General features: G+C 47.6%; 1 protein-coding gene across 4 annotated transcripts in view; it reads right to left on the bottom strand.

The window, feature by feature from the left end:
- Window positions 1–22,902, bottom strand: part of TMEM259 (transmembrane protein 259) — a 648,432-nt gene that overhangs the window by 96,860 nt on the left and 528,670 nt on the right. For all 4 annotated transcript variants that reach the window (XM_069647475.1, XM_069647467.1, XM_069647484.1 and 1 more), the window contains exon 9: window positions 7,317–7,449. In XM_069647475.1, the coding sequence (XP_069503576.1) occupies window positions 7,317–7,449 (133 nt within the window). The remainder of the gene's footprint in view (window positions 1–7,316; window positions 7,450–22,902) is intronic.

Genomic DNA, 22,902 nt, shown 5'->3' with positions numbered 1-22,902 from the left:
ACACTGCCACCAGCCATTCAGTGAGGAAAGGGTAACAAAAATGGTACATGAGAAGTTAGACCAAAGCGGATACTAAGTAACCCCTCCAGCACCCTAGTGTAAGATAGTGTGTGCTGGGTCTAGGAAGTTACAAATGTAAGTAAAGTCAATTTCACTTTACTGCTCTGGGAAACAGTTTATCCCAGAGAAGGTATTTAAACCTTTGGGAAATCAGAAAGACTTCCCTCTGCACTGAAGGTGCGGCGTGACACAATGTAAAGATGATGCCTATGGAGTTTGTTTTCTTTTGGTTGTGGAGTCTGACAAAGTCCAGAAATCACATTAAAATAAATGCGTGGGGAAAAAGGGTCTGATTCTATCCAGGTTAAAAAAATCAAGTCCTCAAAATCCAGCAAAGTTGCTGGGGGTCTCTAAGGTAAAGAGAATTAGCACATTTCTGAGAATTCTCCCTAACAGCTTCCACAAAGAAATTCAACGAAATCCGCCCTTGAGAGCACTGAAGAATCCGAAAAACGGATCTTTGTTAATCGGAAGGATGATAGATGGAGCAGACAGGCTCGATTGGCCTAAAAATATATAACTCTTCCAACAAGCGAAAATTGCAGTAAAAGCTTGAGAGCTAACTTGAACATGCGGTAAAAATCTGTAGATGGCTGCCCGCGGAGGGGCTTAGGTAGAGGGCAGTCATTGACTGGGGCAGTATGACCCAGAGCTCAGTGATTGGTTGTTAGGAGAAAGACAGTTCAGAAATGAAACAAACTGATTTTTTCTTTTACTGAGGGTTCCCAGCCGGACAACAGGGAAAATTCATGAGTATGTGAATCCATGCCAGACCCCATGCTGGAGAACAATACATTATTCCAACAGTTAGCAAATTTGGGAAAGGGAGGGACTCTATTGTGCAACACATCTCAATCCGATTTATTACACCTTTATACAGCAGTGTGGAACAGGAAATAGCCCACCTGGAATGTGTTCAGAATAATGAGGACAAGCCTCTAAAAGATAAGATGATTGAGGTATACCCCCGAGACTCCAAAAGGGCAAAAAGACTTAGGATTTGTTTTTTGCAAACTTAATGATACACAGAACACAAGAACTGAGACCAGAGCCTTGGTGATGGCTTCTAACCCAGAGTCACGCATGTAAACAGAAAAGCACTGGTAAAGTTATATGACCAGCTGAAGATTAAGTCAAGGCTCTCACTTAGGTTAGAAGATCAAGGTGACCGAAGGGTTGCACAAACATAAGTATGGTGCAGGTGGTGACTAAGATTTTACGCTCCAACCCCATGGTAAATACTTCAGTTACCAATGAATTTTCTATTGGTGTTAACACTCCCCTTACAGAGTCATGCATTCAAAAAGTATGTGATTGTGAGAACAAGGGCTCCTCATGGTCTCAAAACAATCCAGAACTCGAAATCTGTAAAGTAATTAGACCTTCTGAAGGCATGGGGACACCTTGATCGAAGCTCAAAACAATTCAATGTAGGAACAGAAAGAATCTGGTCGAACATAGAAAAGCTGTTGAAAACTGGGCCAAAGAAGAGTTTGAGACTGGTGCAACCAATGCTACCTGGATTATTAACTACAATGGTGCATAAGACCTGACAAATACATCAACGTTAAAACATTGAAAATTGGCCAAATCACGCCACAAGAAAAGGAAGACCTGAGTCAGTGGCCTGAGATTCATGTGGGGGGTCTGAATATGGAGAATCAGTCAACTAAAAAGTCACGATCACTTTAGTGAACTAAACAAGGCAAGAATTTAATTGGTAAGAAATAGATTGGAACACACCAGCCAGTCATCCAGGTAGGGGTATAAGTGGATGCCCTGTAGAAGATGTGCCACCACCAGGGCCAGGCACTTCGTAAAACACCCTTGGGCCGATTTCAGGCCCAAAGACAAAGCCTTGAACTGGCAATGCTGACCTTGAACTACGAACGGTAGGAACTTGTGGTGTTTCTTGTGAATGGGGATGTGGAAGTAGGTGTCCTCCAGATCCAACCACGTCAGAAAATCTCCTTGCTCCAGCTGGCCGAACACATGTTGCAATGTGATCATCCAGTATTTTTGGGACGACGAAGATCCAGGATCGGCCTTCACCCCCCGGTTTTCTTTTGAACCAGAAGTTATCAGGAGCATACTCCAGAGACGAGTTCTATTGCCCCCTCCTGCAACAAGGCTTGCATCTCCTGCAGAAGCTGTTGTCCGTGGTGTCGCTGAATCGGCGGAATACGAGGACACCTGCATTGGAACTCCAAGGTTTGCACCTGTCCCGAGAGAATCCAGCACCCCTCTATCCGTGGTGATCTTCTCCCACGTACCGACAAACTTCGCTAGCTGGCCTCTCACAGGGGTGCCTAGGTGGGGGCCTGAGGCCACAGCTGGTTCAGGACTGCTTGGGAGGATTGGAGCTATGGCCAGTGGGTAGCGCTGCAGCTGTCCTCCGCTACCTTGAGAGCAAACGCTATACGCTTCTTGAGAGGAGGCACGTAGAGGCTGTCGTTGCTGTGTATTATAACTTGGAGGACTTTCCTGGTTTTCCTCTGGAAGAGCGAAAGGACAATGGCCAGCACTTCTGCCAAGTTCCCAAGGAGCGTGCTGTCTGTGTGTAGGTATTTATCGCTTGCAGAGACAAGTCTACCGCCTTTCCGAAGAGGTTCTCCCCGTCGAACAGCATATCCAGTACCTTTGTCTGAACGTCCGGCCAGAAGTTAGTTCAACCAACCTTGACCATGGACACCCCTTTCCCTATCTTGCGGAAACCGATGGCCGCAATGTCCACTGCCATCGTGATGGTGTGATCCGAGGCCACTTCCCCTTCCTCAGCGTCTTTGGGCAGGAAGTCCAGAATAGGACCCAACTTGAACCATAGTTCCCGGTCTTATCGTGACAAGACGGCTAGGGCGTTAGTTGCCTTGCTGGTAGAGACTGCCGTCTAAATTATTCTCTTGCCCATTGGATCCAGCTTCTCCCCCTCCTGGTATGGAGGTACCATGGCTGGGCTGCAGACGAGTGGTCCGCGGAGAGCTTCCTGGCTGCTGCCGATGTCAACAAATCGGGCGAGGACTCAGACCTCAAGCACCTGGGGGCTGTATCTGGAACCCTGTATCTTCTCTAGTCTGTCCTGCTTGGTCGGGGGCCATACTCTGGTTTTCTTCACTAATGCCAGGCCTTCCTCCCAGATGTCGTCCAGGAAGAGAACAGACTCGATGGTCTTTCTTCGAGACAAGTGCCTTTGGTATAGGAAGCCTTCTTTCTTGGTCTCCTCGGGGGCCACCTGAAAGTTTGATGCCCATTGATATGACAGAATGAAAGGATCCAACTTCGTTGGGTGTGGAGACCCTATGGGCCTACACCCCGTGCAGCTTCTCCCCGTCGGCCGCAATAAAGTCGTCCTCGTTGAAGGCTGTGGTAGCTGTTTCTGTGCCCGGTTCCAGGTCCAGTTGGGGTCTTTTCACAATGAGGTGGTGGAGGAGGAGTTGGAGTTGGATGATGGCGAGGACCAGCGCCCCCTTTGGCCTTACTCTTTCACAGGGGTGAGCTTAGCCTCGGAGGATCCTGCATGTCCCGTGAAGGCGTAGGGCCTGAAGGAATCCTCTGCTGGATTACAGTGTCCAGTTTGTGCAGGGTCGTTGGAAAATCCAGCGAAACGTCCCTAGGTCTATGGGTGAACAGAGCCAGCGGAGTAGGGTTTGGGCCGACGTGCCTCTTGTATTTGTATTTTGTATTTTTTTTATTTATAAAGCGCAGCCAGGCCCAGGGGCATACGGGCGCGTAGATTTAGATCTAGTTACAGAGAACTAGGTTACAGTTACAATAGCATGCAGGAGGCAAAGGTGTCAAGGTTACGGTTACAGACGAGTACATACATTAGTGTTACAGATAGATACATACAAGTTGTCATTTTCATGTGGTAGGCAGTGGAGGGTGCAAATACTAATATAGCATATAATATAGTATATTATATTATTTACAAATACACATTAGGCAGGCAACAAGATTAGGATCTAGGAAGTTAGGCTGTCATTGTGTTAAGGTCATGAAGCCAGCGCTTAGTGTTACGTTTGAATAGGTTGAAAGAGGGTTCTGACCTGAGGAGAGCAGGAATAAATTGGGAATAAAGGCACCTGCCACGTTATGCGGGCATGATACTTAGTGTATCGGGTGTTGCTTGTGCAGGGGCAGAGGCGGGAGGGTCTGGCTGTACGCACATTGAATCACAGTTACAGGTTGTAGTGTGGCAATAGTGGAATGAGAGCAAATCTCACCTTGGTTAGGAAGAGGAATAGCGCGCGTGTGGAAAGGAGCACTCGAGCACATCCAGCTCGGTTAGGCTCAGTCAGGCATAGCCTTTGTTGCGAACAGAAGTCCTCTCATGAACTGTGTAGCAATCGTCCTGCAGATCATTGTCCTCGTCGGTACTCTAGTAGATCTGCTCCGGCCTATCTGCAACAGCCCTCTGGTCCACGTACCGGGGGAATCCCACTGGAGGGACCGTCTCTCCCTCTCAGGATGCTGCTGGGTCTGTGCGGTTGACGGGGCCATACCTGACCCTGGAGAGGCCGGTGCCTTTGTCGCTGCTTCTGTATCTCACCTCGGGTGTAAGGACACCCGTGGAGGTGCTGCCACCTCCTTCGCGGACCCACTCGCCTTCAGCGCTAATGCAGCTGTCGATGAGCTGGTTGATGCTTTTGTCGACGATGCTATCGTCTACTCAGTTGACCTGGAATGCTGCGAGATCTTTGGCAAGTCCTCTCCGGACTTGTCCTTTGTCGGCTATCCACGAACACAGTGTTGCCGGGTTTAGGGACTTCCTCTTTGAAGAGGACCCTTTAGTTGGCAGGCTCACTGTAGAGGCCAATGTCGATCACCTTTTGCCTGACTCGGGACCCGCATCAGCGGCAAACCCAGCAGAGCTAGCATTGTGGAGCTCGGCCTTATCAGACCCCCGCGAGAGGGGCGCCCTCAAAGGATCTCGACATCCTCACAGTGGGAGTTCCCTAGGTGAGGCTCGACCCTGCCATGTGGCTTAGTCAGTGGTCTTGCTCGACTTGAGCCACGCGAACAGTCTGCTGTAGCAGGCATTATTGGTTTTCTTAGAGAAACCAAGGCACACCAGATGCAGGCAATATAAGCATTTATGAAGCTGATCTTCCACAAAGACGCTCCTTAATCCACACTTCACGCAGAGATTGAAGAGGCTTCGACTTTCCTTCTTCTCTGCTGTCATGGTTGAAAGGCACGAAGTAGGCCCAAGAGCCTCCTCAAAACTTTGATGACTATTCGATGGTGGATGAAGTTCTATGCCTCTGTCCTTAGTCAAAGATAATTAAGGAAAACAGTCACAATTCTAACTATTCTGGACACAAATCTGAAAAAATACGAAATAAGCTCGAGAGCAACAAGGGCGCCCAACACTGAAGCAGACGGTAAAAAACTAAAGATTGCCACCAGGGTTGGAGCCAAGGGAGAGGACTGTCATTGGATGGGGGCAGTATGACCCAGAGAACAGCGATTGGTTTATAGGAGAGAAACAGTTCAAAAGTGAAACAGTTTTCTTTTACTGAGGATTCCAAACCTAACAGGAAATATTCATGAGCATGTGAATCCATGCCAGACCACATGCTGCAGAACTTCACCTTGATAATACTGAGGTTATCAGGTAGCTTAAATCCAGGAGCGGTAGGGAGGACCACGGGGGACTGAAGCCTAGGACACTTGTAGGGCCTAAGGTCCCCCTCGAAAGAATGAGATCTTTTGCGATTAACCTCATCAATTCTTGAAAAACCATGAACTAATTTTTTCCATACACTCCGCCAACATTTTCCTAGTCCAGGAGCTAGCAGATGGGGTTTCTGGAAACAGAGAAGCCAATTCTCCCTGAATAGGGCCTTTATGTCCTTGTAACGACAGTGAGAATGGAAAGGAGGTCTGGGTATAGCCTGGAGGCAAAGAGGGTCTCTGGAGACCAGAACCGTGGGAGTCCGGCAGGGAAGGGCCTTAGTGTGCTTTTCCCTTAATTTAGGGTGATCATTTCACCTTTCTTTAGACATGTCGGAAACAGGCCCCAAAACATTAAGGGAGGCACCCTGTGGAGTGGAAGACGTGACACCATGAGAGTCATGTGGCAGTGGCGAGGGCCAAGAACCAGAAGGTTTACCAGGCCCCAGCAAAAACAGCCCTGTGGGGGCCGTAGGCTTCTTCAACGGTATCCAAGATAACCGAGGGGTTTAGCGCTAGTGGGGTGCGAATGTGTGCCCATGTCGCCAGTGGATGGCCTTACCATAGCAGTGCGTTCAGCATGCCTAGTGCGGCTGGTGACAGGCATGCAGGAGTCGCACGACTACGAGTGTCCCTCCATGGAAACGTCCTATTAGAGGAAGGGCAACATTTAAATGGAGTTCTCAATTATTAAGTGGAAAAAGAGCAGCCAGACAAGGGAAAGAAGGAGGGTAAAGAAAAAAAAAAAGCATTCTCTAAGAATAATGTCGATAAGGATCCCCACTCTCGATACTGTAAAGGCCGAAGCCAGATTGTGAGGGCTATCGCCAGCCATCGAGAATGCAGAGATTTGCAGGGCAGGAAACGGGAAAATGGCAGTCGATTAAATCGTCGAAAAGATGCGAAGACGCAATCAATATAGCAATAAATCTCGTCAACACGAGCCACGCATTAAAGCCAAGGACCAGTATGGTGGAAAAAAAACATCTAGGGGGATCCTTGATGTGAGGGATCATGGGTACACTACATGTCACGTTAGTGATAGTGTTGGACATGCACAGGTCATCGATCCTTTTCCATCTTCAAAAAAAAGATCAATTGCTCTGCAATTACCACTACATGTCGGACTATATGCACAGCATGCAATTCTAAGCAGATTCGGTAGCACCAGAAACATTTTCAGTATATCTGTAGTGTATGCTGTTGGGCATCTACTGAGACTAACTGTACATCAGCAATAGCCTTCCTCCCTTGAGTGAAGGCTGAATTCAATCCTATCCCCCTAGAGTTTGGGCCAACATCTGCTTGGCACCTTGTTTCAACATTAAGAACAATTGTGTCACAACCCTCAGTCGTGGAGAAATCTCTTTAACCAGTGCCTTGCCACGATTCAGATTGAAGAACCACCAACATGATGCAACAATGCCAGACCAAAACAACCACACCAAGAAATAGCTGCAAATAACCAGGGCACCAGAAGCATGTGGCAACACTACCCTAACCCTTCTATCACATCTGGCATGGACACAGTAGGTATCACAGGGAAGTCCATTAAAGTAAATAAGGGGACATAGGATACTCACCTTAGCCAGTGTCTCTTACTGGTGTTGGTATGGCAGCAGATGGCATCATACTGGTCAGCAAGCCAGACTATGAGAATGATATAAAAGGCTGTGGTGGTATCATTAAAGAATTCGGACATTATTGCCTCCATACCTGTTGAAAGACAAAAACAAATTCCATGGGTGAGAGCGCATGATGGAGAGAAGGATGTCATGCCCAGATCGTGAGTAAACACTGCTTACTTGGTGGAAAGCTAGTCAAACAATCCAGCAGGCATTCTATATGCAACTTGTACCATTCTGCAAAGTAATGTGCGGAGGTATAAACAAGAGAAAGTTTCACCTCTTTCATTCATATTTTAAAGGTGCTACAGAATGTTTAAGTGTGCTTAGCAAGTCTGTATCACTAAGGCATTGAATGACGCAAATAGATTTTAAGAAATTCAGGACAAATTATTGATCAGGCCTGAACAAACAGGAAACGTGTGGAACCTTGTGTGTACACACACACACACACACACACACACACACACACACACACAAAGGAGCATTCACGTGTGGGAGGATGCTGAGGTGAGCAACTTTGTTTTTGGGCCCTTAACTTAAGCAGAGGTTCTATCGGGATGAGGCAAAATATTCAGACAAAAGACAAAGTAGAATCCTTAGGTATGCATACACTGCCACTGCTTAAGCTTAACCTTCGTGATCATAACAATGCCTTTCACAGCACTTCTCTCCTGCTGGGAGGCAGGTGTAGCAAAATATTAGAGTCCTATCAGTGCGGGTAAAGAATCAAACTTGATTTACAATCCACACCAAAAACGGATGCAGATGACATCAGCCAGATGGCACAGGTTGCACTCAATTATGAACCAGCACTCATGGTTACCAGTCACAAAAAGGTAGGATACACCAAGGGAACACAAATGCCCTGAAGCTGGTTACTCTGACCTGGGTAGGGTCGGACACGTTAAACCAGAGTTATTTGTAGTGTCAGTCTAAACACAGTGTAGACCAGTTATAACACAAGTATAAAAATAGGAGGAACAAAATAATGTGATTTACAATTAAGAGGTCCAATACTTCTGTAAATCTGAGCCAGGCTTCACCTCTTCAAGGGTCTTTGACACGCACATATGAGTAAAATGTACAGCCAAAGTCGGCAAACCTCCATCAAACTCGATGCATCTTTCTTTCTCCTACATAAGTGCCTTTAAAGAAACTCTTCCCAACATAGTTCAGTCTATTTAAACCATAAGGAACAAGATCAGCGCGACACATGATCATTTGTCAGATAGTTGATTGCTTATTGGATAAAGGCCTCTTTAAAGATTTACGAGATTGCATGAATTCAGCACACATCGCAAACATCTGTATAAACCAGTTTTGGTAGGGAGAGCATCTTATGCATACCATGCAGGAATGCCATAAAACTTGCTTCTGCCAAATATTTGGCCGTAGGAATTTTTTATTTTAGCTCTTCATTTAGATTTGGAAATGGGCAAATTTGAGTAATTTTTGTTGATTGACATTGTAGCAAAGTGACAATTGTTATCATTGAAAGCGAATTCAGTCCTGCTTCTTTAATTATAATGAAATATTGCTTTTAGTAAGACGTTCTTAATCCAATTTTTGTAAGATGTTCTTAGTATAGGTTTCACCCGATTTGTAATGTTTTAAAATGTCTATTTGTAACTATGATGTTAAAAAAAAGAGAATGTCATAAAACTAGGCTATCTTGTATGTTTTCACCTTTTCAAAATAGAGTTGGTGAGCATTGTTGGAAACCATGTCTGATGGCATTATGTGCTGCTACCTTACAAACGGCATGTACAAATACATTCCCAAATGTTGTAGCAAAAAGGGATTAGTAGCCGTGGTACGTAGTCTAGTCTTTCAGTAGATCAGCTCATGCTATATTTTCTAGCCCGATTTCAGCCTCAGTAAGCAACGTTTGCTTGTAACCACTATCCATGAATGAACTTCCCAGCACATTGTCAATATGTGCCTGTTCCTCCTGAGATGCACGTGTGAGGAGGTGGGAATAAGGTATGTCTCGTGAAGAAGGATGAAGGTAGCTAAAAGCAATGAATCGAGATCACTGGCTTTTCAGCAAAGACTATTCATAACAGTGTAACCAAGTCTCTGAACGGTCACATCCAGAATATTAAGGGAAAGTGCCATTGTAAACTGATGTGGGACTCAACGGAAGAACAATGAAAGGCCTTTTTGATCCAGAACAAGTCATTAATACTTAGCATTTGTGAAATGACTATTCAGAATATATTCCACCTTGCATTTCATTAAGCAAAAATATAGAACCTATTTACCTAAGTTTGGGAGGGGTGGCGGGTGACACTCCATTCGAACCAGATGAGTAAAAGAAAGAAATTATATTCAAATGGGAATGTGCTTTTCAGAAATATCCAATATAATACTTTGGTAGAGACTGGTACATCAGTCTTATAAATCTTTCCCCATTTCCCCAACTTATTTTCACCCATCTAATTTTCTCCCTTCCAGCAGTCGGTCCTGATTACCCAGGCGGGGAACATTACGCCGCCAGACAAGGAGAGGTGCTCTACAGCTATTGCGGTGGTGATGCAGTGCAGTATAAAAGCATAATATAACATCTGGCACAATTTAAAGGATGTCCTCATGGCATCAGTCCTACTCTGGGTTTTAGGAAGAGCGCACAGTACCTGTGGTGAACATCTATTGTTGGATGTAGCTTGGTGAATCATGCTTTTTGCTAAATGTCTTTCCTACGCTCCTAGGCTTTGTAACATGCTGCAGTGTCTCAACACACTCAGAAATATAACAAAGGAAAAAAAAAAATCAATTTTATTAAAGCCACCATTTCTAACAAATGAGGCATAGCTCAGTTGCAGAAAAGGTCCCACATTTTTGTTCCCGTAGTTAGGATATAACACCTTTCGAGGGGATTGGGTCCTCAGACGTATTCCATATCTATGACAGCAATCGCCACAGCTGTGCTGCTTCGGAAAAATTTGCCATCTGCGTCGATGACGTCAATATGCTGTCCTCGAGGGCCTCCATCTAGCTGACATCACTGGATGTTATAAGTAGGACGCACAACGCCCTTAACCTCAGTTCCGTTTTTTCCGCGAACGTGTTCGCTTCAGAGATCTCGGCGTGCCTCGATTCTACTGAATCCTGTTCTTTCGGTTCTTCCAACCCGTTTCTTCATTGAGTTTGTATTTCGTCTTCGGCTTCTTCCACCCCGCAGTCCGGGTTTAAGAAGTGTCGGGTGCGAGGCTCCAAGATGCCGCGGACGGATACACATGACGCTTGCCTCTGGTGCCTTGGGGAGGACCATGATACGGACGACTGTCAACTGCCAATCGCTCACATCAAAGGCCTTGCAGGAGCGTAAGATGAAGCTGTCGGTCGGTAAGGTGGCCAAAACCCCGGAAGTCGCGTTCCACTGGTCTTTCGAAAGACGACTCGAGGGGTGACTCCCGCATCGTCGTCGTGAGTCCGGGGGTTCTCGGTCTGGGAGTCGGTTCGGCCATTCCTCTGCCTCTTTGAGGCACTCCAGGAACTGCAGTCACAGGTCGCCTTCCCTGTCCTCTTCCAAGGGCTCCGACCGTTGGTGGGTTGCTTGTCCCAACAAGCATTCCACTCCTAGGAATGGGATTCCTTCCGAAGGGAGATGTTGGTGATTTTTCAATCGCAGGGCTCCGGTCCATCTGTGCCGTCTGAGGATGCCGGTCGTGGTCGTGCTAGAGACGCCGCGTCCGTTTTCAGGCTCGAGCAGTTGTGACCACCGGGCACCTTCGAGGTTCCGGTCGGACAAGGATGGTCGCTCTAGACATACCCGTTCCAGGTCCCGGTCCTCGACGCCCTCGAGACCGCGAGACCCTGTGAAGTCTTCGAGGAACACATCGAAAGCGCTGAGGTTGTCGACGGACACTCTTGAGGCCCCGCCTCTGAGAAAGTAGTCGACGCAATTGGCGCCCAGGCTGTCGAGACACTCGGGGCTCCGCCCTCGAGGCCTGTGTTGACACGGTCGAAGCCGCGCTCTACGTCGATTCCATCAATGCCTTTCGAGGTGGCTTTGTCGGAGGTGCCCCGTGGCCCGGTGGCACCCCCCCAGGAAGGCACTGGCCAAGGCTAGACATGTCTTTGTCCCTTTTTCTGTACCCTCCTTCCAGTCTCTGGATTATATTTCTGAGGTGGATGAGGGCTCTGAGGAAGGTGAGGTTCCTGCAGTGGTTCCTGAAGACATTGTTTCTGTTTAGTCAACTTGAGGACCTGCGTCAGTCGCTGCACAATGCCAGTGGTCTAGACACCTCTCCGGAGGTGGAGTTTGGTAGGCCGGAGCCTGGCACGCATGCCGAATCCTCATACCGGTGCCTCATGTCGAGGGTCACGGATTACCTGGGGTGCTCTGCTCCACCTGGGGATTTTCAGCAGGATGACCTGACTGATATCCTGGCCCAAGGTCCTCTAACTGGCCCCGTGCTGCCATTCCATATGGCCTTGCAGAGAAAGGTGGCTGCGGCTTGGAATTCTCCGGAGTCTCTACCGGCAGTGAGCAAGTCCTTGCCGATGAAATATCGCCCAGCCAGTGGCGACCCCTGCTACTTGACCACACACTCTACTCCGGAGAGTTTGGTGGTGCTGGCGGCTACGTCCCAAGCAAAGCAGGCGTCGTACCTTACCATCCCTCCTGATAGGGACGACAAACGTTTTGACGGCTGGGCGAAGAAGGTATTTTGTTCTGGGGGTATGGCGCTTCAGCCTGCCAACTCAGTTTGTGCCTTGTCTCGTTTCACATACACTCTGTGGAACTCTATTTCCTTAGCAGCTGATCATATTCCTGAAGGGGAGGAAGTGGATGGTTTCCTTGCTTTTGTGCAGGATGGCAAGGATGCCATGTGTGAATCCGTTCAGTCGGGTCTGGACATGGTTGATTGCGTCAGCCGGTACATGGCGGGGAGCACCGTAATACGCAGGTTTGCGTGGTTGCGGAAGTCGGGTTTTGCTCCTGATGTGCAAGCCTGACTCCTCAACATGCCCTTTGATGGTGAACATCTTTTTGGCAGCAAGGCTGACAAGAGTCTTGAGAGGTGGCAGACCTCCAAAGCTGTAGCAAAGTCGTTGGGCGCTGCAGTTCACCAACCTCCGCCTTTTCGTCCTAGGGAACAGCAATGGAGGGGAGGTTCCTTTCGATATTACTCGTCCTTTAGTAAATCGAGAGGAGCTGCAAGTCAAAAGGGGCAACTGTAGGAGTGCCAGAGGTGGAAAGCAAGGTACTCTAGGTGCCAAGGCCGTGTAAGCAATTGCCTCTTTGCCCTCAGGCACTACCGCAGCCGCTTCAGCTCAGTCATGAGGCCCATGCTTCTCCGGTTGGGGGAAGGCTGGCGGAGCATCTTGTAGAATTGTGTGCCATTACTTCAGATGTGTGGGTTCTGGAGATCATATCCCACGGCTACGGTCTTCCTTTCCGGCAGAGCCCTCACGGGAATCCACCAGGCAATCTCTCTTTGAAGAGTCTGGATCCGCTCCTTGCGCAGGAAATTCAATCCCTGCTGGAGAAAGGCGCCATAGAACTGGTGCCTGTAGCTGAGAGGAACATGGGATGGCATTCCCTTTATTTTTGATTTCGAAGAAAGACGGGGGATTGAGACCCATCATGGACTTGCGTGGTTTGAACAAGCTCCTCAGGAAGGACAAGTTCAAGATGGTTACTCTCTCTCAAGTCCTCCAGGCCCTTCAACTTCAGGACTGCTTGGTGTCTCTCGACCTCAAGGACGCTTATTTTTATGTGCTGATCCATCCACAGCACAAGAAGTACCTGAGGTTCACGGTTGGCAACTCGCACTTTCAGTTTTGGGCCCTGCCGTTCGGATTGACCTACGCCCCAAGGGTTTTCACCAAGCTCATGGTGGTGGTGGCAGCGTATTTTAGGAAAGGGGGGATTCACGTCTACCCCTACCTGGACGATTGGTTGATCAGGACGCGCTCTCCCGAGCAAGTCCTGGATCATCTATCCGTCACCTGCCACTCCCTTCACTAGCTGGGCTTCCCCCTCAACTTAAAGAAGTCCCACTTGACGCCAACACAGCGGCTCCAGTACATCGGAGCAGTGCTCGACACGTCCCTGGGGCAGTGTTTTCCTCCCCAGTTGAGGGCTCACCACATTCTGCAGATGGTGCACAGGTTTCAGCATGCCCAGAGTCTCCCAGCATTAGAGTTCTTGAGGTTGCTCGGCCTCATGGCATCCTGCATTCTTCTGGTGCCAGAGGCCAGGTTGCGGATGAGATCTTTGCAATGGGCTCCCACGCTCCAGTGGTCACAGTCCTCCGGCAGGATGTCGGACCCCGTTCAGGTGCCGCCCTTGGTCACCCAGGACCTTCTGTGGTGGGCCGTCGAAGGCAATCTGATGAGGGGGGCTCCTTTTTGGCTACCCTGAGGTGTCGATCGTGACGGACGCGTCCCTCACGGGATGGGGAGCTCATGCCAGCGAGCTGACAGCCAGCAGTCATTAGTCTCTGTCGGAGTCCAGACTCCATTTCCATCTGTTGGAGCTGAGGGCCGTCAGGCTTGCCCTGAAAGCTTTTCTGCTGACTGTGCGAGGAAAGAATGTCCTCATTCTGACAGACAACACAGTGGCCATGCACTACCTCAACAAAAAGGGGGGGGGGTAGGGTCACTTCCTCTGTGCAGGGAGGCGATGCAGCTCTGGTTCTGGGCCATCCAGCAGGCAATGTCGATCTCGGCAGTTCATCTGGCCAGAGACAAAAACGAGACGGCGGACGCTCTGAGCAGGAAGAGCGCGATCTCTCACGAGTGGGAGTTGGCTCAGGAGATTCTCCTGGAGATCTTCGTCCTTTGGGGGACCCCTCAAGTGGATCTCTTCGCCTCCAGTGTCAACCGGAAGTGCAAAAGGTTCTGCTTGCGGGAATTTCCTCCAAGAGGAGCCTTAGGAGACGCGTTCATAGTGGAGTGGTCCTTCCCACTACTGTACGCGTTTCCTCCAGTCCCTGTCATCCCGCAAGTGTTGGAGGTTCGGTTCCCAGATGATCCTCATTGCTCCGGCATGGGCCCGGAGGACGTGGTACCCGGACCTTCTCGACTTGTCCATCTGTCCTCCACGTCGTCTTCCCTACCGAGACGATCTGCTCTCACGGAAGGGGGGTCAGGTTCTCCATCCAGAGGTCAGATCCCTCAACCTTCAGGCTTGGCTTCTGAAAGGTTGAGTTATAAGGATTTGGACCTCCCTGAAGACGTAATGGAGGTGTTGCTTTCGGCCAGACGGCCGGCAACCAAGTCCCTGTACCGTTGCCGTTGGAGAAAGTTCTGCGACTGGTGCAGGGTTAAGAATGTGGATCCTTTTTCATGTGACATTCCTGTGGTTCTGTCTTTTTTGCTTTCTTTAGCCCACAGGGGCTTGCAAGTAGGTGCCGTTAAAGGTTACCTGGCGGCGCTGCCCATATTTAAGCGCTCGTCTGAGGAGTGTTATTTTAAAATTCCTTTAATTTCTCAGTTTCTGAAAGGGCTCACTAATGTGTTCCCTCCGTCACCTTTCCAGGTGCCCGGTTGGGATTTGAATCTTGTTCTCAATTTTCTGATGGGTGCTCCATTTGAGCCTTTACATTCTTGTCCTTTGAGACTGTTAACCCTTAAAACTGTATTTTTAGGTGCGGTCACTTCCGCTCGCAGAGTGTTTTACAGGCACTTTCAGTTAAGCCACCCAGGGCTGTCAGAGTTAGTCCTTCCTTTCTACCGAAGGTGGTGTCGGAATTTTATTTAAGCCAGAAGGTTATTCTTCCAGCATTTTATCCTCCTCCACATCCTGGTAAGGAAGAGGAGAGGCTCCATAGGCTGGATCCTAGGAGAGCTTTAAGTTTCTACATTTCACGCATGTCCCGGGTCAGAGTGGGAAATCAGCTCTTTATTGGTTACGCTGGAAGGCGTTTGGGACAAGCTGTGATTATGCAGACATTGTCTAGATGGATTATCTTGGCAATTTCTGAATGTTACCGCCTGGCGGGTAAGGATCCTCCGGTAGGTTTACGGGCCCATTCGACTAGGGGTATGGCTGCCTCTACTGCTCTGCAGAGGGGTGTTCCTATTCGTAACATCGGTGAAGCAGCCACTTGGGCTTCAGTCCATACTTTTGTACATCACTACTCCCTAGATTCTTCCCATGGGCAGGATCTGGCCTTTGGCAAGGCGGTCCTTTACTCTGCAATTTGATTGGACATTCTAAATTTGTATATTCTAAATTCTTTTCCCACCTCCTTACATTGGTACTGCTTTGGGAGTCTGTCATAGATATGGAATACGTTGGAGGACCCAATCCCCTCGAGGAACAAGTTACTCTCTTACCTGGTAACGTTCTTTCGATGGGATGGTCCGACGACATATTCCATATCGCTCCCTCCCTGCCTACCCCGCTACAGAATTTCTTATGCGATTGCAGCTTACGTTTCCGCAAGGCTTTCCCTGGTCATACTGGCAATAGATTGGTGCCACACATTCTGGGGAAAAAACTACAACTGAGGCTAAGGGCGTTGTGCGTCCTACTTATAACATCCGGTGACGCCGGCTCGACGGAGGTTCCCCTCCCCCCCCCCCCCCCCGAGGACAGCGTATCGACGTCATCGACGCAGAAAGATTTTCCGAAGCATCACAGCTGTGGTGATTACTGTCATAGATATGGAATAAGTCGTCAGACCATCCCATTGAAAGAACGTTACCAGGTAAGAGTGACTTGTTCTTCCCTGCAGTGGAATAGAGGGAGAGCATGTGTGTGGACGTGTATGCATGGGCGCAAACATGTGCGCGCAGGTTTGTGTACGTGCGCTGCGTGTGCGCACACACTGAGTGCAGTTCATGTGCATGCATGCGCACTGCGCATGCATGTGTATGTGCAGCACATGTGCATGCGCACACATGCATGTGTGCATGTGCAATGTGTGCACACAGAACATGCATGTCTACATGGGCATGCATAGGAGTGCTGTGCGTGCATGCGTCAGAGTGTGCATGCACGCAGAACATGTGTGCACGTGTATGTGTGCATACATGTAGCACATGTGCATGCATGTGCGCAAGCATGTGTGCTGCAGGGCTTCACCGGGCACTTTGCAGTCCAGGAGTGTGCTGCTGACATCCTTTCACGTCTTCGTTGGATGTTGTCCTCCAGTGGTCGACTGCTCCTAGCCCCAAAAACCTCACCCTTTTAAGCAAGTTCCCATTCATTCACAGCACTAGGGCTGACAATCACAGCAGGGTGGCTATCATCCCGGACAGCCATCTGGCCAATCAGAACTGGTTTTACTCAGGCACACCTAGAGACAAAGGACAGGGACGTTTCGGGACCCTCCCTCACTTCCTGCCTTTCAAGACACACTGGAGTCTATAAATGGTAATAAATAGTGCCAGGACATCAAAGAAAAACTGAAGGTGATTCAAAGCTCCGAAGAACTGATCGGGAACCAGACAAAAGTAAAAAAGAAAGTGGAAGAACTTGACTGGACAGACAGATATAGCAGCCAAGAACAAACTCACAACTCACTTGCTGGTAAACACAAAAATTAAACCAGATTCAAAACTTTCTAACCAAATTCCGGAACAGATCCTTAAGAAACATCTTCCTACGAGCTTGTCTCAACCTTTTGGAAACTAACGAAATTCTGGCAGTAAGAGATCTACAATCCTCAAACAAATGTTGCTTTTGCGAAGAGAAAAACAAAATAGAGACAATTAGACATCTCCTGCTGTCATGTGTTGGCATGCAATCGGTTAGAATGACATATCTAAACCGACTTTTTTCTACATCACTGCTCCTGGAAAAAGGGGGCTGGTGGGTGTGGCTGATCGGCAGAGAAAATTCCTCCTGGGCGATTGCAACGATGAAAATTATACAACGCATCCTGACAAATGTGGAAAAACAGAAGATCTGAAATTCTTCTCAAGGCACTAAGAAGCAGACTGGATGCTATATGGGATAATGGATTGATGTTCTTCATTACGAGAACTGCTAAAGAACAGTACACCTCTGTACACTTCCTTTTTTGTATAAAAGTTGCTTATGCGTTTCAAAAAAATAAATAAATAAAGAAATGCACAAATGACTCAAACCCGATTCAAATAGAGTAAAAGCCCAGAAAGAACTAACTCACAAGAAATGGAGAAAAAAGAAGAGAGGCCATTTTGGGAAAATTGTCACCCATGGGTGCTGCACTGCAGCTAAGAAAATCAGCCTGCAGATACATGACACAAAGGTAGTAAAAAAGAAACCACTGCCACTAGCCATTCAAGTTAGTGTACAAAATTGCTGCATGAGAAGTGGGCTAAGGAGTTATGATATGATATGATATAGTATTTGTAACGCGCCTATACACAAGTGTTTCAAGGCGCGACGAGGCGGGGGGGGACAAGGGGAGACAGACAACGATCCTACTAGGCCAGGTGTCATTCAGATCGCGCAAGTGCAGGGGTAGGGGAGGGGGAAAAAGTGCAGTACAAGGTAAGTGGCGTACGTAATAAATAAATAAATAGGGCCAGCTGGTGGCAAGTGTGAGGTAAGTGCAGAACAAGTGCTGGGGGAAGGGGGGGGCTGTAGGGATACAGAGACAGTCCCGCAGTGCAAAGGGGTTCCAGGGCATCAGTGCAAGTGGAGAGTGGCAGGGCCCAGGACCGAGGCCGATTAGAGTGGTCCAGTTGCAGGATCAGTGCAGTTTCAGTGAAAACTAATTAGCAGTTCAGCAGGGGAGAGGGAGAGGGAGAGGGAAAGCAGAAGCAAAGAGGAAGGTTTTGAGGTGCTTCCGGAACCGGAGATGGTTCTCCTCAAGTTTCAGGGAGGCAGGAAGGCTGTTCCAGAGGGAGGCCCCTGCCGCGGAGAGAGATCTACCCCCAGCTCGTTGCTTCGAGAAGCGGCTAACCCTGAGGGAGTTGGAGGCGGATGAGCGAAGGAAGATATTTGGGAAGAGAGAGTTGAAGGTATTTAGGACCCAGGCCCCAGAAGGCCTTGTGGACAATGCAGAGGGTTTTGCTATACTGTTTTACTATATAACCCCCAGCACCCCACATAGGGTGGTGTGTGCTGGACTCAAAATAAAAGGTAAGTAGGACAAAAGTAATCTTACTATTCTTGGGAACAGTAGTTCACCCAAGTAAATGTATTTAAACATTTGGTGGCACAAATCTATGTGATCACTGCGACCACACAATAGCGACGGCCGAAAATGCAGACTTATTTTTTACATTTTTTAATTAAACCCCCCCTTTACACCACATAGATATGCGGGGGGACCCCTGCAGGCCCTCCACCCCCATATTACTATAATATCCCATACCCCCCACATATATATGTGGTGTAAAGGGGGGTTACAAAAAAAAAAGAAAAGTCGCGTATTTCGGCCATCGCAATTGTGAGGGCGACATTTTGGGCCATTTCCAGTGGCACTGCTCAAAAGGTGCTGTGTGTCACCATGCAAAAAGCAGATGCCTATGGAGTTTACCAGATTCCATTTAACAGTAAGAAACCAAAACGTTAGTCAGGAAAACACATGAAGTGAGGGAAAAAAGTCCCACTCACTCGGGAGTAAAAATGAAAAAGCCCCGAGTCCAGCAAAAGAGCCGGGGATCTCCAAGGTAAGGGAATTGGCACATAAATTAAAACTATAACTAACAATGTGTGTATGGTAGAGAAACAGTAGTAAACCAAACAGCTAAGTATAAAAGTCAAAAATAAAGGAATATCCAATCAAGGTTCTAGAAAATACACATTATACAACAATAACTAAACGGAACACGCTACAAAACCCCACTCTTGTAGAAACCTTGTGTACAGGCGCGTTATTAATGACATATCAAAGACGACAATATGCTAAGATATCACGATGCAGCACTCTGGGTAATGAGATGGGGAGAAAGGGCAATACAAATCACAATGTTCAAAATGTTTATGGTTCTTGAGTTACAAAAAGGAATTCATGTGGCCTAGCCAGTTGCTAGGTCCCAAAATGGGCCAGGAGGCAGTTATCCAGCAATACTACCGTTTGCAGTATCTTGGTGGTTAGACAACAGAAAACCATGCTTCTCTGCGCCGTTTGATTAGTTTTGAAATGTGTGTCTCAGTGGTCCCTCGGCAGGCAGATTTTTATGAAGGCTCAAACTGACTGTTTTGAAACGTGACTCAAGCAATGCAAATCGTGGAGACCACCAGGTTTGGTTTGAGGCTGAAATATGGACGGATGAGGTGAGGAGGTGCAAGGTGAGTTGATTTGATGCTGTGCTCGAAGGATGCAGTTTGGGAAGAAAACCAGGGAGAGTTTGATCCGTGACTGGGTTGGTGATGGAGAATGGTGGTTCGAACAGAGTTTCAAACAATGCAAGGGCAGCAATGCTTTGTTGGAGCTACGGCAACGACGCGCTTTAGCTGGTGGGGTTCTGCAGCAAATTGGTTCAATCGTGCAGAACTGTGGTTTGAAAGTTTTGAGTGTCAAACTATGCTCCGGAAGTCCCTGCTGGTTTGAAACTGCGTAAACCAAGCTAAAAATCACAGTCCACATCAGTTTGATTCCAAAAAAGCAGGAACTCTGGTTGTGTTGGCTCGCAGGGACTGTGAGCCACAAACCAGGGTGTCTGTTGCAATAGTATTCCTTTTATCAGTGAGGTCCTGGGCAGCAGTGCAAGCAGAGGTGCAGGTCTTGCTCCAGAAGCCAATGTGGCCTATGAATAGTTAGAAAACAGTTTGACTCTGCATAGGACTGTCTTCTTCCAACATTTTGAGCACATTGAAAGGACTGCTCTCCTAACATGGTCCAATGAAATGAATCAAAGACAGACAGGGACACCCCTTTCTTTTAAAGGCGAGTGTCTACAGATAATGGTCCAAAAGCAAGACTGCTTTAAAGGGCCAATCCCTGTCCTTTGAACAAGTATACCTTGCCTTCTGATATACCCAAAATGCTTTGCATCACAGAAAGTAGGGGTGACCGGAATGAAAGATGGAGGCAGAGAGAAAGAGGAGACAAACAAGTTGGTGGAACATCCCTCAAGCTGTAATAAACTCCTTTGGTCTACAATAATCCCACCCTACCCTTCACAATAGAATCAAAGGCCTTTTTGGAAAGCAGCACCCTGGTGTGATGCTACTCCTTTTGTGAATGGCCATTTGATTCCTGCTCCCAGGACAGCTTCCTTTGGAGTCACTGTCTCTGTGGAGGGTGTTACTAGCCCTCAAAAAGGAACAAAGTGGCAACCCCCATTGCCACAGTCGTGCTGACAGCAGCAAAGACAGCCTCGCTGAGGGGGAAAACTCCTAATGGAGTACTCCTAATTAGAATATCCAAGGACTGATTTGTGATATCAATTTGATGTGGCTTGGAGAACTACAAGAGATGCCAGCCACCATACCTCAAACTCAAGTATGGCTTTTCTTTCCAGTTTAACATGCCACCAGGATAGCATTCTCATAATTATGTAGTTTTGGGAATAGAGGTGCATATCTTAAATGCAGCATCTGTGCTGCAGAGGTGTCACTGCAGCCGTCAAGAGGTCACCCATCACCCCTGAACATGCTCTATGACAATGGAGAGCAGGCACTGCATATAAGGATACTGATGACGTGGAGCTTGTGAGAGGGAAACCTGATAAGTAGATTTCCCTACCCGTGGAATTAGCCAAATTATTTTATATGTTAATTTAAAAATTATATCAAAAAAGCTGGGTCTTCTAAACCCTTGCCAGATGGCAATTCCTCACAGTGCGAGTGTGCCCGAGTTATTGAATGTTTTTGCTATGTAGCTGCACTATTCACCAATGTTATGGCCTGCTTTAATATGCTATGCTTTCTTAGGTTTAGTATTCTACACTTATGCTAAGCAATGCCACATCCCCCTGTGGGCCAGAAATATATTACAAGGGAAATTAAATAATAAAGTTATCAAGAATGAGGGTGCTAGATTAAAATGCCAAACTCTTTGCTAAGGAAGTAGATTTCAAAGACAGATTTGATAGTTATATCATGACTTGAAAGCTGTGAAACAGATTACAAATGCAGGGACAAAAATTACAATTGGATGAACAGGAGCCAAAAGTCGCTCCTGGGTATTGTGGTCAGTCATAAGGAGGAGTTGGATATGTTAAGGACATTCTGTCTTCTCTTTAATACAAACTATATGAATAATGCCTCTCTCTCCGGATTGCTAAAGGGAATAGTCTGTCTGTCTAAAGAAACTAAAGGTGCTCATCAGATGTCAAGAAGTTCAAAGTAAATCTGTCCTCCGCCCAAACTAACAATCTGACCTTACCACTAATCAGAACTAAAGTGAATAGGTCAAGAGAATGTCTCTTCTTCCCTCATGTCTTTTCTTCTTCTTGAAGTCTTTATATACAGATTTCTTTTTGGCTCATAATTCTTAGAATAATCTCCTTTGATAGGTTCTCATATATTCTTGTAGTTCTTCAAAATGACTTGGGTCTCTTAGGTCTTGCATATTCTGTGTCCCTATCGTTGGAGTACTTTTCCTTCCAGCAGTAGGTCCTCACAACTCTTGTTATTATGGATACATGTCCGACGACACCGGTTTAACATCTGGTGATTGTCAGGGCTCCAGATGCGATCACCTCAGATTGATTGCATGAATCGGGTCTTCTGGACCCAAACTAACCACCCAATTACATTTTTTTAAAGTTCCAATTATGTTCCTTTAAAGGGCATTGGGCACTTGAAGGACAAGCCAACCAAACTGAACTTAACCTTCGAAACAACCAGGTCCCGGATATCACCATCGCAGTAGATTAACAAAACAGTGAAGGAACAAGTTACTTACCTGTAACTGTTGTTCTCCAGCATGTGTCTGGCATGGATTCACATGCTCATGAATATTCCCCGTCGTCAGGCTGGGAATCCTCGGTAAAGAAAAAACCAGTATCAGTTTCGTTTCTGATCTGTCTTTCGTAGTAATAACCAATCACTGGTCTCTGCGTCATACTGACCACAGCCAATGACTGCCCTCTACCTAAGCACCGCCTCTGGCAGCCATCTTCAGATTTGGAAGCACGTGAAGTGGCAGTATGACCAAGTGAAGAGCCGCAGAGGGGTAGGAGGGAGGGTTCGCATGTGAATCCATGCCAGACTCATGCTGGAGAACAACAGTTACAGGTAAGTAACTTGTTCCTTCTCCAGCATGGGGTCTGGCATGGATTCACAGGCTCATGAATAAAGAATACACAGCAGTACACACATGCACAACCACGGGAGGTGGCAAAGGCTCAACATTAAGCATTACATCAAACCCAACATTAAGCATCTTACCTCCTCACCAGGCTCACCTCAGGCGAACAGGTTGCGCAGCACTGCTTGGCCGACCCTGGACTCCTCCCTGGAATCCCGATCGACGCAGTAGAATTTCGTGAAGTGTGCGTCGACCTCCACGTAGCAGCCCTGCATATGTCCAGCAGGGGCACACCAGAAAGGAACGCCGTGGTGGCTGCGATCGCTCTGGTGGAATGGGCTCTTGGACGGCCAGGCAGCGGTCGTTTTGCCAACCGATGACAGTACATGATACAGCCGGCGAGCCATCTGGAAATGGAAGCCTTCGAGAGAGCCTTCCCCTGA

This window comes from Ambystoma mexicanum, chromosome 1p (assembly GCF_040938575.1).
Source record: "Ambystoma mexicanum isolate Mex_15411 chromosome 1p, UKY_AmexF1_1, whole genome shotgun sequence".
NCBI classification, from domain to species: Eukaryota; Metazoa; Chordata; class Amphibia; order Caudata; family Ambystomatidae; genus Ambystoma; species Ambystoma mexicanum.
This window is presented reverse-complemented; position numbering and strand designations above follow the sequence as displayed.